The 14,847-nt window shown below is 37.8% G+C and overlaps 1 protein-coding gene across 4 annotated transcripts in view; it reads right to left on the bottom strand.

Moving 5' to 3' along the window:
* ATM (ATM serine/threonine kinase) overlaps nt 1–14,847 on the bottom strand; it is a 155,913-nt gene that overhangs the window by 70,872 nt on the left and 70,194 nt on the right. For all 4 annotated transcript variants that reach the window (XM_018059835.1, XM_018059834.1, XM_018059836.1 and 1 more), the window contains exons 31-35: nt 10,820–10,994; nt 10,107–10,271; nt 6,326–6,458; nt 4,882–4,977; nt 1,311–1,482 (exon numbers count right to left, since the gene is read on the bottom strand). In XM_018059835.1, coding sequence (XP_017915324.1) covers nt 1,311–1,482; nt 4,882–4,977; nt 6,326–6,458; nt 10,107–10,271; nt 10,820–10,994 — 741 coding nt within the window. The remainder of the gene's footprint in view (nt 1–1,310; nt 1,483–4,881; nt 4,978–6,325; nt 6,459–10,106; nt 10,272–10,819; nt 10,995–14,847) is intronic.

Below are 14,847 nucleotides of genomic sequence, written 5' to 3' on the forward strand. Positions count from 1 at the left end.
ACTGCAAATAGATAAATGGGGAGGAGACGAGAAAGTAAAAGTAATCTCATAATCAGCAAGCTGAAATTATACTGTTACCATTTTGTTTCGTATTGAGCATTAATGGGAAAAAGAAAGCCCTGTCTGATTAGCTTAAAGTGTTTGGAGTTATAATTCCCACTCTATGACTTATTTTAAAAGGATACAAATTAACTTATTTATAAAACAGAAACAGACTTACAGCCTTGGAGAAGGAATTTATGGTTGTCAAGGGGGAAGGATGAAGGAGAGAGATAGGGAGTTTGGGATTGACACATACACACTACTATAATTAAAGTGGATAACCAACAAGGATCTACTGTATATAAAGCACAGGGAACTGTGCTCAATGTTATATGGCAGCCTGGATGGAAGGTGAGTTTGGGAGAGAATGGATATAATATAGCCGAGTCCCTTTGCTGTCCACCTGAAACTATCACAAAATTGTTAATCCATCATGAAGGTGAAGGTGAAGGTGAAGTCACTCAGTCGTATCCAACTCTCTGCGACCCCGTGGACTGTAGTCTACCAGGCTTTGCCGTCCATGGGATTCTCCATGCAAGAATACTGGAGTGGTTTACCATTTCCTTCTCCAGGGGATCTTTCCAACCCAGGGATCAAACAAGGGTCTCCCGCATTGGAGGCAGATACTTTAACCTTGGAGCCACCAGAGAAGCCCTAGTATAATCCATTATACTTCAATATAAAATAAAACTTTTTTTAAAAAAGGATCAAAACGTCTAGCTGAGATTTGATTTTGACAAGTGCCCCAAATACCACCATTTATATTCCCCTATCCTAATGCTTTCTGTAGAACCACTTGGTAGTTTTGCGCTATTTATTTGTCTAGTCTACCCTTCCCTGGTGGCTCAGCTGGTAAAGAATCTGCCTGCAATGCAGGAGACGTGGGTTCGATCCCTCGGTTGGGAAGATTCCCTGGAGAAGGGAACAGCTACCCACTCTAGTATTCTGGCCTGGAAAATTCCATGCGATTGCAAAGAGTAAGATAGGAGTGAGCAACTTTAAATTTCACTCTCACTAAAATTTAACATGCACCTTGTATAGTATATATATCATGATAATAAGCACCTGGCAAATAGGGTTTTAGTAACTATGTGAATTAGTAAAAATACAATGATTTTGACTAAATATCTAAGACTAAAAGTATGGCAACTTAAAGGAGAATGTTGTTATTATTATTTAGTTATTGGAAATGTTAATTTATATGAGGTCAATCTTGAATGTCAAATTGAGGAAGTGCTATCAGACACAAGGTATCATTAAATACTCACCAATCTTCTACCAGAGTATTATTCAGGTAAGTCAGCACTACGAAGGTCCACTGAAGTTCTTTATCTTCAAATAACTCAAGAGCCTTGTTATAAGATGTATCTTTACTATGTTGTATAGCTATTGTAGAGAAATCTATAGGACCCACTTCTCCCAAGCAGCTTCCAACAGCCTCTACATATAGAAATTTCAAGTCAGTAAAGTTATAGCTAAGAGATCACATATAAAACAGAAATTTTCTACTTTCAAAAATATGGTTTTGTCATCCTTTAACATGTAAGTGTTTCCTCACAGATGTTGAATAGATTAAAGAAGCTACAAAATACTGTATCATTTCCTTTACATATTATCCATGTGGGTAATATTTTCCCCTATAAAATCATATTCAAGAGATAGATTAACTAGTAAAATGTAGATACTAAGGGAAGTCTAAATACAGCCACTGTGCATGCATGCATGCTAAATTGCTTCAGTCGTGTCTGACTCTGTGCGACCCCATGGACAGCAGCCCTTCATCCAAGGGATTCTCCAGGCAAGAATACTGGAGTGGGTTGCCATTTCCTTCTCCAATAGCGACTGTATGTATCCACTTTTAACTGAGGTATTACATAAAGTCCATAAATCTTACACACTCAGTTCAGTGAAAATTCACATATACATGCAGGCACATATATTTTCTTTCCATCTATATTATCACTACCCAAATGAAGATAGATGTTTTCAGGATGGCAGAGGGCTGCCTCATGTTCTTCCCCTGTCATTATGGTATTTAATAAAATATGTTAAAAAATTATTGTCTGCATGTTGATCTTGTACACTGCAATTTTGCTGAATCTGCTTATTATCTTTCTGATAGTAGCTTTCCCATACATTTTCAATTTAAGTCTGAATTTTGCAATAAGGAGTTCATGATCTGAGCCACAGTCAGCTCCTGGTCTTCTTTTTGCTGACTGTATAGAGCTTCTCCATCTTCTACTGCAAAGAATATAATCAATCTGATTTCAGTATTGACCATCTGGTGATGTCCATGTGTAGAGTCGTCTTTTGTATTGCTGAAGACGGTACTTGCTATGATCAGTGCATTCTCTTCACAAAACTGTTAGCCTTCACCCTGCTTCATTTTGTATTCCAAGGCCAAACTTGCCTGTTACTCCAGGTATCTCTTGACTTCCTACTTTTGCATTCCAGTCCCTTATGATGAAAAGAATATCTTTTTTGGGTGTTAGTTCTAGAAGGTCTTCTAGGTCTTCATAGCCATTCAACCTCAGTTTCTTTGGCATTAGTGGTAGGGGAATAGACTTGGATTGCTGTGATATGAAATAGTTTGCCTTGGAAATGAAAAGAGATCATTCTGTCACTTTTGAGATTGCACCCAAGTACAGCATTTCGGACTCTTTGTTGACTGTGAGTGAAAGCGAAAGTCACTCAGTTCAGTTCAGTTACTCAGTTGTGTCTGACTCTTTGCGACCCCATGAATCACAGCATGCCAGGCCTCCCTGTCCATCACCAACTCCCGGAGTTCACTCAGACTCATGTCCATCGAGTCAGTGATGCCATCAGCCATCTCATCCTCTGTCATCTCCTTCTCCTCCCACCCCCAATCCCTCCCAGCATCAGAGTCTTTTCCAATGAATCAACTCTTCGCATGAGATGGCCAAAGTACTGGAGTTTCAGCTTCAGCATCATTCCCTCCAAAGAAATCCTAGGGCTTATCTCCTTCAGCTTGGACTGGCTGGATCTCCTTGCAGTCCAAGGGACTCTCAAGAGTCTTCTCCAACACCACAGTTTATAAGCATCAATTCTTTGGTGCTCAGCTTTCTTCATAGTCCAACTCTCACATCCATACATGACCACTGGAAAAACCATAGCCTTGACTAGATAGACCTTTGTTGGCAAAGTAATGTCTCTGTTTTTGAATATGCTATCTAGGTTGGTCATAACTTTTCTTCCAAGGAGTAAGCATCTTTTAATTCCATGGCTGCAGTCACCATCTGCAGTGATTTTTGGAGCCCCCCAAAATAAAGTCTGACACTGTTTCCACTGTTTCCCCATCTATTTCCCATGAAGTGATGGGACCAGATGCCATCATCTTTGTTTTCTGAATGTTGAGCTTTAAGCCAACTTTTTCACTTTCCACTTTCACTTTCATCAAGAGGCTCTTTAGTTCCTCTTCACTTTCTGCCATAAGGGTGGTGTCATCTGCATATCTGAGCTTATTGATACTTCTCCCAGCAATCTTGATTCCAGCTTGTGCTTCTTCCAGCCCAGTGTTTCTCATGATGTACTCTGCATATAAGTTAAGCGGGGTGACAATATACAGCCTTGACGTACTCCTTTTCCTATTTGGAACCAGTCTGTTATTCCATGTCCAGTTCTAACTGATGCTTCCTGACCTGCATATAGGTTTCTCAAGAGGCAGGTCAGGTGGTCTGGTATTCCCATCTCTGGAAGAATTTTCCACAGTTCATTGTGATCCACAGAGTCAAAGGCTTTGGCATAGTCAATAAAGCAGAAATAGATGTTTTTCTGGAACTCTCTTCTTTTTTCCAGGATCCAGTGGATGTTGGCAATTTGATCTCTGGTTCCTCTGCCTTTTCTAAAACCAGCTTGAACATCTGGAAGTTCACAGTTCACGTATTGGTGAAGCCTGGCTTGGAGACTTTTGAGCATTACTTTACTAGCGTGTGACAAAGTCACTCAGTCATGTCCAATTCTTTGCAACCCCATGGACTGTATAGTCCATGGAATTCTCCAGGACAGAATACTGCAGTGGGTAGCCTCTCCCTTCTCCAGGGGATCTTTCCAATGCAGAGATTGAACCCAGGTCTCCCGCATTGCAGGTGGATTCTTTACAGGTTAGCCACAAGGGAAGCCCTGTTGACTATGAGGGCTACTCCATTTCTTCTAAGGGATTCTTGCCCATAGTAGATATAATGGTCATCCAAATTAAATTCAACCATTCCAGTGCATTTTAGTTTACTGGTTCTTAAAATGCCGATGTTCACTGTTGCCATCTCTTGTTTGACCACTTCCAATATACCTTGATTCATGGACCTAACATTCCAGGTTCCAATGCAATATTGTTCTTTACAGCATCAGACTTTACTTTCATCACCAGTCACATCCATAACTGGGTGTTGTTTTCGCTTTGACTCAGGCTGTTCATTCTTTCTGGAGCTATTTCTCCATTCTTGTCTAGTAGCATACTGGGCACCTACTGACCTGGGAAGTTCATCTATCAGCGTCATACCTTTTTGCTTTTTCATTCTGTTCATTGGGTTCTCAAGTCAAGAATAATGAAGTGTTTGCTATTCCCCTCTCCAGCAAATATGTACAAGCCATTTTAAAATTAATAGCTAGGCAATTAATCACTAACTTTTTACCTTATATGAACGTCTAAGGAAGGAAAATATGAAAGGAGGGCTGCTTAAGGATACTTGAACTAAACAGAAATCTAATTAGCACTTTACATTTCCCCAGTATTTCAGACAACAAATTTTACTGATTTTTAAAATGCTATGAAGATAACCACTCAAACAAAAAAACTCATATTCACTAAGCCAAATAGTTTACCTAAAACTTCTCTTTCACCAGTGTGGTTTACTGCCATCTTGGATAACTGCAACAAGCTGACAACTAGCTTCACCATTATGCCATCCTGAGGGTTATCTAGAAGCAGTTTTGAAAAAATTAGTTTAAGTTATGGTGGAGACAACACTTTTCTTTATAATATGTTCATATATTACACTGTGTGACTAGAAAACTTCAATGAAGATTTTAAATTATGGGCACTTCAAAAATACAAAGTAAATGAATGTATCCGAACTTTCTTCTTCAATAGAATCATGGGGAAACATTTGGCAGCAATATTTGGCAGTCAGAAAGAGAAAAATGTCTTAACAAATTGTACAGAGAAATCAATATCTTTAGCAAAATCACACTTAGAAACACTAAAATTATTCAGCATTAAACTAGAAGGAACCTTGGGAGAATGCCTGGTTTTTTACCCTCTTGCATTTAGAATAGACCAGCCCTGTCCGATAGAATTTTCTGCAATGATGATAATGGTCTATAGTCCATGCTGTCCAATGACAGCCACAAGCCACATGTTACTACTGAGAACTTGACATGTGCTAGCACAACAAAGAAGTTGAACTTTAAATTTCACTGAATTTAAAGTCATTTAAATTTAAATATAAACAACTATTAGCTACATTGGTATGAATCAATAAAATATCCAAGTATACAAAAATTAGATATACAAAGAGAAAGTTCATGTTTCATATATATATATACATGTATATACATTTATATACCTCAAGAACAAATATTCTAGAAACTCACAATTCAGATGGTCAAAACAAAATTAATTTTTAAAAGTACTGAGGACAAAATTCACAGAATAGAAATAAGTTAATGAACACAGGATGATGAAAATCAAAACATAAGTAGAAAATATTTCCACCAAGTGCAGTACTATAATAACCTAAAAACTAAAATCAAATCAACTTAAAAATGGAAGTTTTCTTAAATTTAAAAAAAAAACGCTAGAAACTCATATACAAATATGTGTGTAGATACAAAACAGACACATACATACATACAAACAAAACACATACATACAAACAAAACACATACATGCAAACAAAACACATACATGGCTAAGATGCTTAAAATGAAATGTTTCTTTTATTTAAATAAACTGGGGTAGTAGGCAGAGAGAGATTATCTTGCATGCCTCCCTTTAAAGAACTCAAATTATTCTTTTCGGCAGCAGCAAATTGTTAACATTTTTTTAAGTGGCAGAATAAACATGGACATTCCGGCACAGGTCCAAAGGATGGATAAAATGGGAGTAATTCAAGGAAAGGATACAACTTAGAAAGTCTTTTATAACTAGATGAGAAGTGATTAGGGTCTGAACTAAATCTGTGGCAATTAAACCAAGAGCAAGAATTGTAAGAGATTCTTTCAAAAAGAAACAGATAAAAATAACCCAAGTCATTAAAATGAGTACCCTGAGATGCTCTCATAAGATCCATCATCTGATCTTTATGTTGCTCTAGTTGTCTTCGAAGATCCTTCAATCCTTCAAGCCTTGTTAATGGAAGTGCATCATAAGCACTTACTGAGAGAAAATGGTTGATTTCCTAAAAGAGAAAATCAGCTAAAAATGTAACTTGCTTTTGACATATATTGGTTGAGTCTGTAAAATAAAATTTCTAAAAATCAGTTAATGCCATCCACAGACACTGATTACTATCACTGTTACTACCAGACAAGGTGGAAGTAAGTTACTTATTTCACTTCAAATCTTAGTGTTTTAATCATTTAAATTCTAATAGACTCTCTCATGATAAAATAGTTAGAGTTTAAGATTGTTACAGCGTACTCAGAGGGAAAAACTTAAACTTGTATTTATTCATCACTACAATTCTAGTTTTCTGTTTCAATATATTTAACTATATATTCATATTGATTATAGTCAAATATAGAGTCAAATTATAGTAACATTTATAAGGAAAACTGAACATACTTTTGAAATTTATAAGGGTTAAACAAGATTAAAACCTGAAAAACTCTTCAAAAAGTTACATATCATCTCTAATTCAAGCATTATATTTTCCTTCAGAGGATCAGACGGTAATTTTAAGATATTAATGAATTTTATGTGTATATTTCATCAAGCATATTTTATATTATACTTCTTTAATACTTAAATTCAGATTTCACCAAGAACTTTGATATATATACTTTTACTGCAAAGCAAGAGTATATTTAAAAATTCAGTTTTTTCTCTGTTGAGTTCAGTTCAGTCACTCAATCGTGTCCAACTCTTTGCAACCCCATGAATCACAGCAAGCCAGGCCTCCCTGTCCATCACCAACTCCCGGAGTTCACTCAGACTCATGTCCATCGAGTCCGTGATGCCATCCAGCCATCTCATCCTCTATTGTCCCCTTCTCCTCCTGCCCCCAATCCCTCACAGCATCAGAGTCTTTTCAACACTTCGCATGAGGTGACCAAAGTACTGGAGTTTCAGCTTCAGTATATTCCTTCCAAAAAAAATCCCAGGGCTGACCTCCTTCAGAATGGACAGGTTGGATATCCTTGCAGTCCAAGGGACTCTCAAGAGTCTTCTCCAACATCACAGTTCAAAAGCATAAATTCTTCGGTGCTCAGCTTTCTTCACAGTCTAACTCTCACATCCATACATGACCAGAGGAAAAACCACAGCCTTGACTAGATGAACCTTTCTTGACAAAGTAATGTCTCTGCTTTTCAATATGCTATATAGGTTGGTCATAACTTTCCTTCCAAGGAGTAAGCATCTTTTAATTTCATGGCTGCAATCACCAAGGGTAGTGATTTTGGAGCCCCCCAAAATAAAGTCTGACACTGTTTCCACTGTTTCCCCATCTATTTCCCATGAAGTGATGGGACCAGATGCCATCATCTTCATTGTCTGAATGTTGAGCTTTAAGCCAACTTTTCACTCTCCACTTTCACTTTCATCAAGAGGCTTTTTAGTTCCTCTTCACTTTCTGCCATAAGGGTGGTGTCATCTGCATATCTGAGCTTATTGATACTTCTCCCAGCAATCTTGATTCCAGCTTGTGCTTCTTCCAGCCCAGTGTTTCTCATGATGTACTCTGCATAGAAGTTACATAAGCAGGGTGACAATATACAGCCTTGACGTACTCCTTTTCCTATTTGAATCCAGGCTGTTGTTTCATGTCCAGTTCTAACTGTTGCTTCCTGATCTGCATATAGGTTTCTCAAGAGGCAGGTTAGGTGGCCTGGTATTCCCATCTCTGGAAGAATTTTCCACAGTTCATTGTGATCCACAGAGTCAAAGGCTTTGGCATAGTCAATAAAGCAGAAATAGATGTTTTTCTGGAACTCTCTTCTTTTTTCCAGGATCCAGTGGATGTTGGCAATTTGATCTCTGGTTCCTCTGCCTTTTCTAAAACCAGCTTGAACATCTGGAAGTTTACGGTTCATGTATTGCTGAAGCCTGGCTTGGAAAATTTTGTGCATTACTTTACTAGCGTGTCAGATGAGTGCAACTGTGCGGTAGTTTGAGCATTCTTTGGCATTGCCTTTCTTTGGGATTGGAATGAAAACTGACCTTTTCCAGTCCTGTGGCCACTGCTGAGTTTTCCAAATTTGCTGGCATATTGAGTGCAGCACTTTCACAGCATCATCTTTCAGGATTGGAAATAGCTCCACTGGAATGCCATCACCTTCACCAGCTTTGTTCGTAGTGATGCTTTCTAAAGCCCACTTGACTTCACATTCCAGGATGTCTGGCTCTAGGTGACTGATCACACCATCGTGATTATCTTGGTCATGAAGATCTTTTTTGTACAGTTCTTCTGTGTATTCTTGCCACCTCTTCTTAATATCTTCTGCTTCTGTTAGGTCCATACCATTTCTGTCCTTTATTGAGCCCATCTTTGCATGAAATGTTCCCTTGGTATCTCTAATATTCTTGAAGAGATCTCTAGTCTTTCCCATTCTGTTGTTTTCCTCTATTTCTTTGCACTGATCGCTAAGGAAGGCTTTCTTATCTCTTGTTGCTATTCTTTGGAACTCTGCATTCAGATGCTTATATCTTTCCTTTTCTCCTTGGCTTTTTGCTTCTCTTCTTTTCACAGCTATTTGTAACGCCTCCCCAGACAGCCACTTTGCTTTTTTGCATTTCTTTTTCATGAGGATGGTCTTGAACCCTGCCTCCTGTACAATGTATGAACCTCGGTCCATAGTTTGTCAGGGACTCTATCAGATCTAGTCCCTTAAATCTATTTCTCACTTCTACTATATAATCATAAGGGATTTGATTTAGGTCATACCTGAATGGTCTAGTGGTTTTCCCTACTTTTTTCAATTTCAGTCTGAATTTGGCAAATAAGGAGTTCATCATGTGAGCTGCAGTCAGCTCCTGGTCTTGTTTTTGTTGACTGTATAGAGCTTCTCCATCTTTGGCCACAAAGAATATAATCAATCTGATTTTGGTGTTGAACATCTGGTGATGTCCATGTATAGAGTCTTCTCTTATGTTGTTGGAAGAGGGTGTTTGGTATGACCAGTGCATTTTCTTGGCAAAACTCTGTTAGTCTTTGCCCTGCTTCATTCCGTATTCCAAGGTCAAATTTGCCTGTTACTCCAGGTGTTTCTTGACTTCCAACTTTTGCATTCCAGTCCCCTATAATGATAAGGGCATCTTTTTTGGGTGTTAGTTCTAAAAGGTCTTGTAGGTCTTCATAGAACCATTCAACTTCAGCTTCTTCAGTGTTACTGGTTGGGGCATAGACTTGGATTACTGTAATACTGAATGGTTTACCTTGGAAACGAACAGAGATCATTCTGCTGTTTTTGAGACTGCATCCAAGTACTGCATTTCGGACTCTTTTGTTGACCATGATGGCTACTCCATTTCTTCTAAGGGATTCCTGCCTGCAGTATAGATATAATGGTCATCTGAGTTAAATTCACCCATTCCAGTCCATTTTAGTTCGCTGATTCCTAGAATGTCGATGTTCACTCTTGCCATCTCCTGCATGACCACTTCCAATTTTGCCTTGATTCATGGACCTGACATTCCAGGTTCCTATGCAATATTGCTCTTTATAGCATCGGACCTTTTATCTGTTAGCAGGACAGACTTCAGGTTATGCTTTTTTAATCACAATTTTTAAAAAAGACCAGTTTTTCCTCTGAGAGGATTAGAGACTTCCAGAAAGTATTACTATCCTCTCTAATACAAAATAGCAAGATGACAGAATAATTATTACCTCCAAAAGTGAAAAGGGTCCGCTACTGTATTTGATTTTCTGCTGAGTAATACGCAAATCCTTAAAGACAACGTGGTCAGGAAAAGGATCTAAAAGTTTAATTGTCATATACAGATTTTCATTATCCTTGTTATCAATCACTAAGAATTTCAACAAGTCCAACACCTAAACATAATTAAAAAAGAAAAAAATCAAGAAAAATGGATTAATTCTATGTTAAAGTAAAACAAATATACCCACTGTAATAAATGATGCAAACTCTATTAACCTGGTTTAGATAAAATGTTCTAATCACTACTAAGGCACCTAGCTACTATGGTTTCTGGGCTTTCAAATAATTCAACAAACATATAGGGCCTTTACTATAGGATGGACACTGAGGAACACGGTTGTCAATATTACTGAAGCATTTCATATAATATCTCTTACACCATCAGAGTAATGTGAACTGGATCCCTAGTTTTGACTACCTCTATATTTCAGTATAAGTAAGAAAGAAATCAGGTTATTTATTAGATCAAAATTACTAGGTACTATATAACAAAAAGATTACAAGGATTAATTCATTGAGAATGTTTTCCCCATCATTTTTCAAAGACTATTTTCACTAAAATTACTGATTATACCAAGTAAACATGAAACAACTAGTTCTTTCTAAGAATACTTTATCAATATATTTCAAATATCATTTTGAACATGATTTGGGCAATTACCTGTTCCTGAACTTCCATCTGATCATCCACAAGGGGTATAAGTGTACCAACAATAACATGAAGATGACTTTCTAAAGCATCCTTACAGTAAGTTACCGCTGTGTGGCAAACCCGGCTTAACAGGTCACAACAAAGGGAGAAGGTACGTAATGACACATCCATGAAATGAGAAGGCCTAACGTGGGGGAAAAAACAATAAGTTACAGGACACTACTTTGATATCAACTTGTTCAAAGGTCATTATTGTTCAACAGCTCTAATTCTGATGTGGCATAACATAAAAGTTAGTTTCACATCTAATTCTTTAAAATTAGATGTTTAAATTCCAAAAACAGAAGAGACACCAAGAAAATGATAGAGTAGGCAGCTCCAAGCTCCCATGACAGAAATACTGAAAAACGAGCAAAGTGTATGAACTTTGTTAGAACTCCGTGAAACGGCAACAATCAAGCAATCACTGAATCAAGGAAAAGGAAACTTAAAAACCAGGAAAGCTTTGTGGTGATTTTACTTGTCCTTGCCCCACATCGTCCCCAGCCTGGCAGCATTCATGAAAACTTCAGATCCCATTTCTAATGTGGGGTCCTGGTCCTTAGTTCTGGATGGAGCAGAAGTGAAGTGACAGTCACTCAGTCATGTCCGATTCTTTGTGACCCCATGGACTGCAGCCCACCAGGCTCCTCTGTCTATGGGATTCTCCAGGCAAGACTACTAGAGTGGGTTGCCATTTGCAATAGCACCTAAAATAATTAAACATCTAGGAATAAATTTAACCAAGGATGTGAATCGCCTATACACTGAAAATTACATAGCATGGATGAAAGAAATTAAACCCAAGTAAATGGAAAAACATCCTGTATTCATGGACTGGAAGACAAACTGTTAAAATATTAACACTATCTAAAATAGTCACATATTGAATGCAATATCCATCTAAATTCCAGCACGTTTTTTGCATAAATGGAAAAACTGGTCAACAAATTCATATGGAATTGCAAGGTATCCAAAGAGTCAAAACAATTTGAAACAGAAGAAGAAAATTGGAGGACTCACACTTCCTGATTTCAAAAGTTACTATACAGCTACAGTAAGCAACACAGTCATTCCTAAAGGAAATCAACCCTGACTATTCATTGGAAGGACTGATGCTGAAGCTGAAGCTCCAGTACTTCGGCCACCTGATGTGAAGAGCCGACTCACTGGAAAAGACCCCGAAGCTGGGAAAGATTGAAGGCAGGAGGAGAAGAGGGCTAGAGGATGAGATATTTGGATAGCATCACTGACTCAATGGACATGAGTCTGAGCAAACTCTGGGAGATAGTGAAGGACAGGGAAGCCTGGCTGTAGTCCCTAAGGTGAAAACAACTGGACACGACTTAGCAACTGAACAACAACAAGCAACACAGCATGGTACTGGCACAAGGCAAGACCAATGGAATAGAACTGAGAATCCAGAAATAAACCCATACATCAATGGCTAACTGATTTTTGACAAGGGTGAAAGAATAGTGTTTAATAAATAGTGCTGGGACAACTAGATTTCCACATGCAAAAGAATGAGACTGAACCCTTAACTCACATTATTTATAAAAATTAAAATGAATCAACAACCTAAATCTAAGAGCTAAAATCATAAAACTCTTAGAATAAACTCTTTAAGGGTAAATCTCCATGACCTTAGATTTGCCAATGCATTCTTAGCTACAATACCAAAAACACATGAAATGAAAGAAAAATAAGATAAATGAGACCTTACAAAATTAAAAATATTTGCTCATCAAAAGACATTATCAGGAAAGTGAAAATTATATAGGATGGGAAAAACTACCTGCAAATCACATATAAATTCAATATCCACAATATATTTGCAAATCACATACTGAGTTTAAGCCCAGAAAATATAAATAACTCCTACAGCTCAACAACAAAAAGATAATCCAATTTTTTTTCTCTATTTTTATTGTATTGTCCCTCATCCCAAATCCCCCTCCCACTTCCCTTCCCATCCCATCCCTCTGGGTTGTCCTGGTGCACCGGCTTTGACTGCATGTTGCATGCACTGAACTTGGACTGGTGATCTATTTCACATATGCTAATATACATGCTTCAATGCTATTCTCTCAAACCGGTTTTTGATTTGAGAGACAATCCAATTTTTAAAATGGGCAAAGGATTTAAATGGACATTTCTCCAAAGAAGGCATACAAATCATCAATAAGCTCATGAAAAGATATTCCTTAGTAGTTAGCAGGAAAATGCAATGAGATACCACTTCATGCCTATGAAACAATCCAAGTTTTCATCATGAGATGAATGAATAAAAAAAAAGTGTCATATATCCAATGTTGTTGTGCTTAGTCACTCAGTTGTGTCCAACTCTTTGCAATCGTGTGGACTGTAGCCCACCAGGCTCCTCTGTTCATGGGGATTCTCCAGGCAAGAATCCTGGAGTGGGTTGCCATGCCCTCCTTTAGGGGATCTTCCTAACCCAGGGATCAAACCCAGGTCTCCCACATAGAAGGACGATTCTTTATCATCTGAGCCACCAGGGAAGCCCAATGGAATGTTATTTAGCCACAAGAAAGCATGATGCTGGATAAACACTGAAGATATGCTAAGTGAAACAAGCCTACAGGAAAGGGCAAAGAAATTATGATTCTGCTTATATAAAATACCTAAAACAAGGAAATTTTAAAAAGGAAGTAGATTAGAAGCTATAAGGGCTATAGGGAAAAGGAACTGTGTGGTTATTGCTTAATGAGTAGAAAGGTTCTATTTGAGGTAATAAATAAGTTGTATTTGGAAACTGCAATGACAGAAATAAAAATTAATAGCATACCATGAACATAACTAATAGCACTAAATTGGATATTTAAAATATAGTTAAAAATGAGAAATTTGATGTTATATATTTTAACATCATAATAAAACCTATAAAAAAGAGAACGAAAGAGACTGAATGACTTAAAGTACACACACATACTGCTGCGCTGCTGCTAAGTTGCTTCAGTCGTGTTCGACTCTGTGTGACCCCAGAGACGGCAGCCCACCAGGCTCCTCCGTCCCTGGGATTCTCAAGGCAAGAACACTGGAGTGGGTTGCTATTTCCTTCTCCAATGCATGAAAATGAAAAGTGAAAGTGAATTTGCTCAGTCATGTTCAACTCTTCGCGACCCCATGGACTGCAGCCCACCAGGCTCCTCTGTCCATGGAATTTTCCAGGCAAGAGTACTGGAGTAGGGTGCCATAGCCTTCTCTACACACACATACATATGACTTAAAATTAAAATTATATTTTTAAAAAGCAAAAAAGAATATGAGAAAACAAAATGGAAATAGATATCTTCATATGCTTTGAGGGTAAATAAATCAATTTATTTGATTACAATGTTATCTACTAATAAGAAAACAATAGAATAATTATTAAAACCAATAGAAAGTATAGAGATGCTAAAAAGAACATACATCCCCAAATCTATAGTGATACTGTGATTTATAATAAGAAATATATATTTGGTCATTGTCCCTACATCTGGCAGAGTCCCTAAAACTTATGGAATTTCCTGTGATGAGAGCAATAAACAAGTCTTTTGTTATGTTGATGAAGTATCTTTGAGGAAGCCTCTAAGGATGTGGGCTGGTTGCCAAGAGAACCAACCCTATAATTAAAGGGTTGTTTCTGTTCCACCTCTCTGATCAAGAAGGACTTTCCCTTCCATCAGTCACCAATGGCTGATGATTCCTCTGTTAACACCCAAAAGGATGGGGTTTAAGGAGCTTCTGGGTTGGTGAACATTTGCAGGTATGGGGAGAATGAAGTGACTGGAGATACCACTTAAGCTCCATGCCCTTTCCCCATACTTTGCCCTATTTATCTCTTCCATTTGGCTGTTCCTGAGTTATTTCTTTTTGTAATAAACCAGCAATCTAGTGAGCAAATAGGTTCCTAAGTTCTGTGAGCCACTCTAGCAAAATAATCAAACGAAAGGAAGGGGGTTATTGAAACCTCCAGTCTATAGTTTTCAACT

This window comes from Capra hircus, chromosome 15, assembly GCF_001704415.2.
Source record: "Capra hircus breed San Clemente chromosome 15, ASM170441v1, whole genome shotgun sequence".
In the NCBI taxonomy this organism is placed as follows: Eukaryota; Metazoa; Chordata; class Mammalia; order Artiodactyla; family Bovidae; genus Capra; species Capra hircus.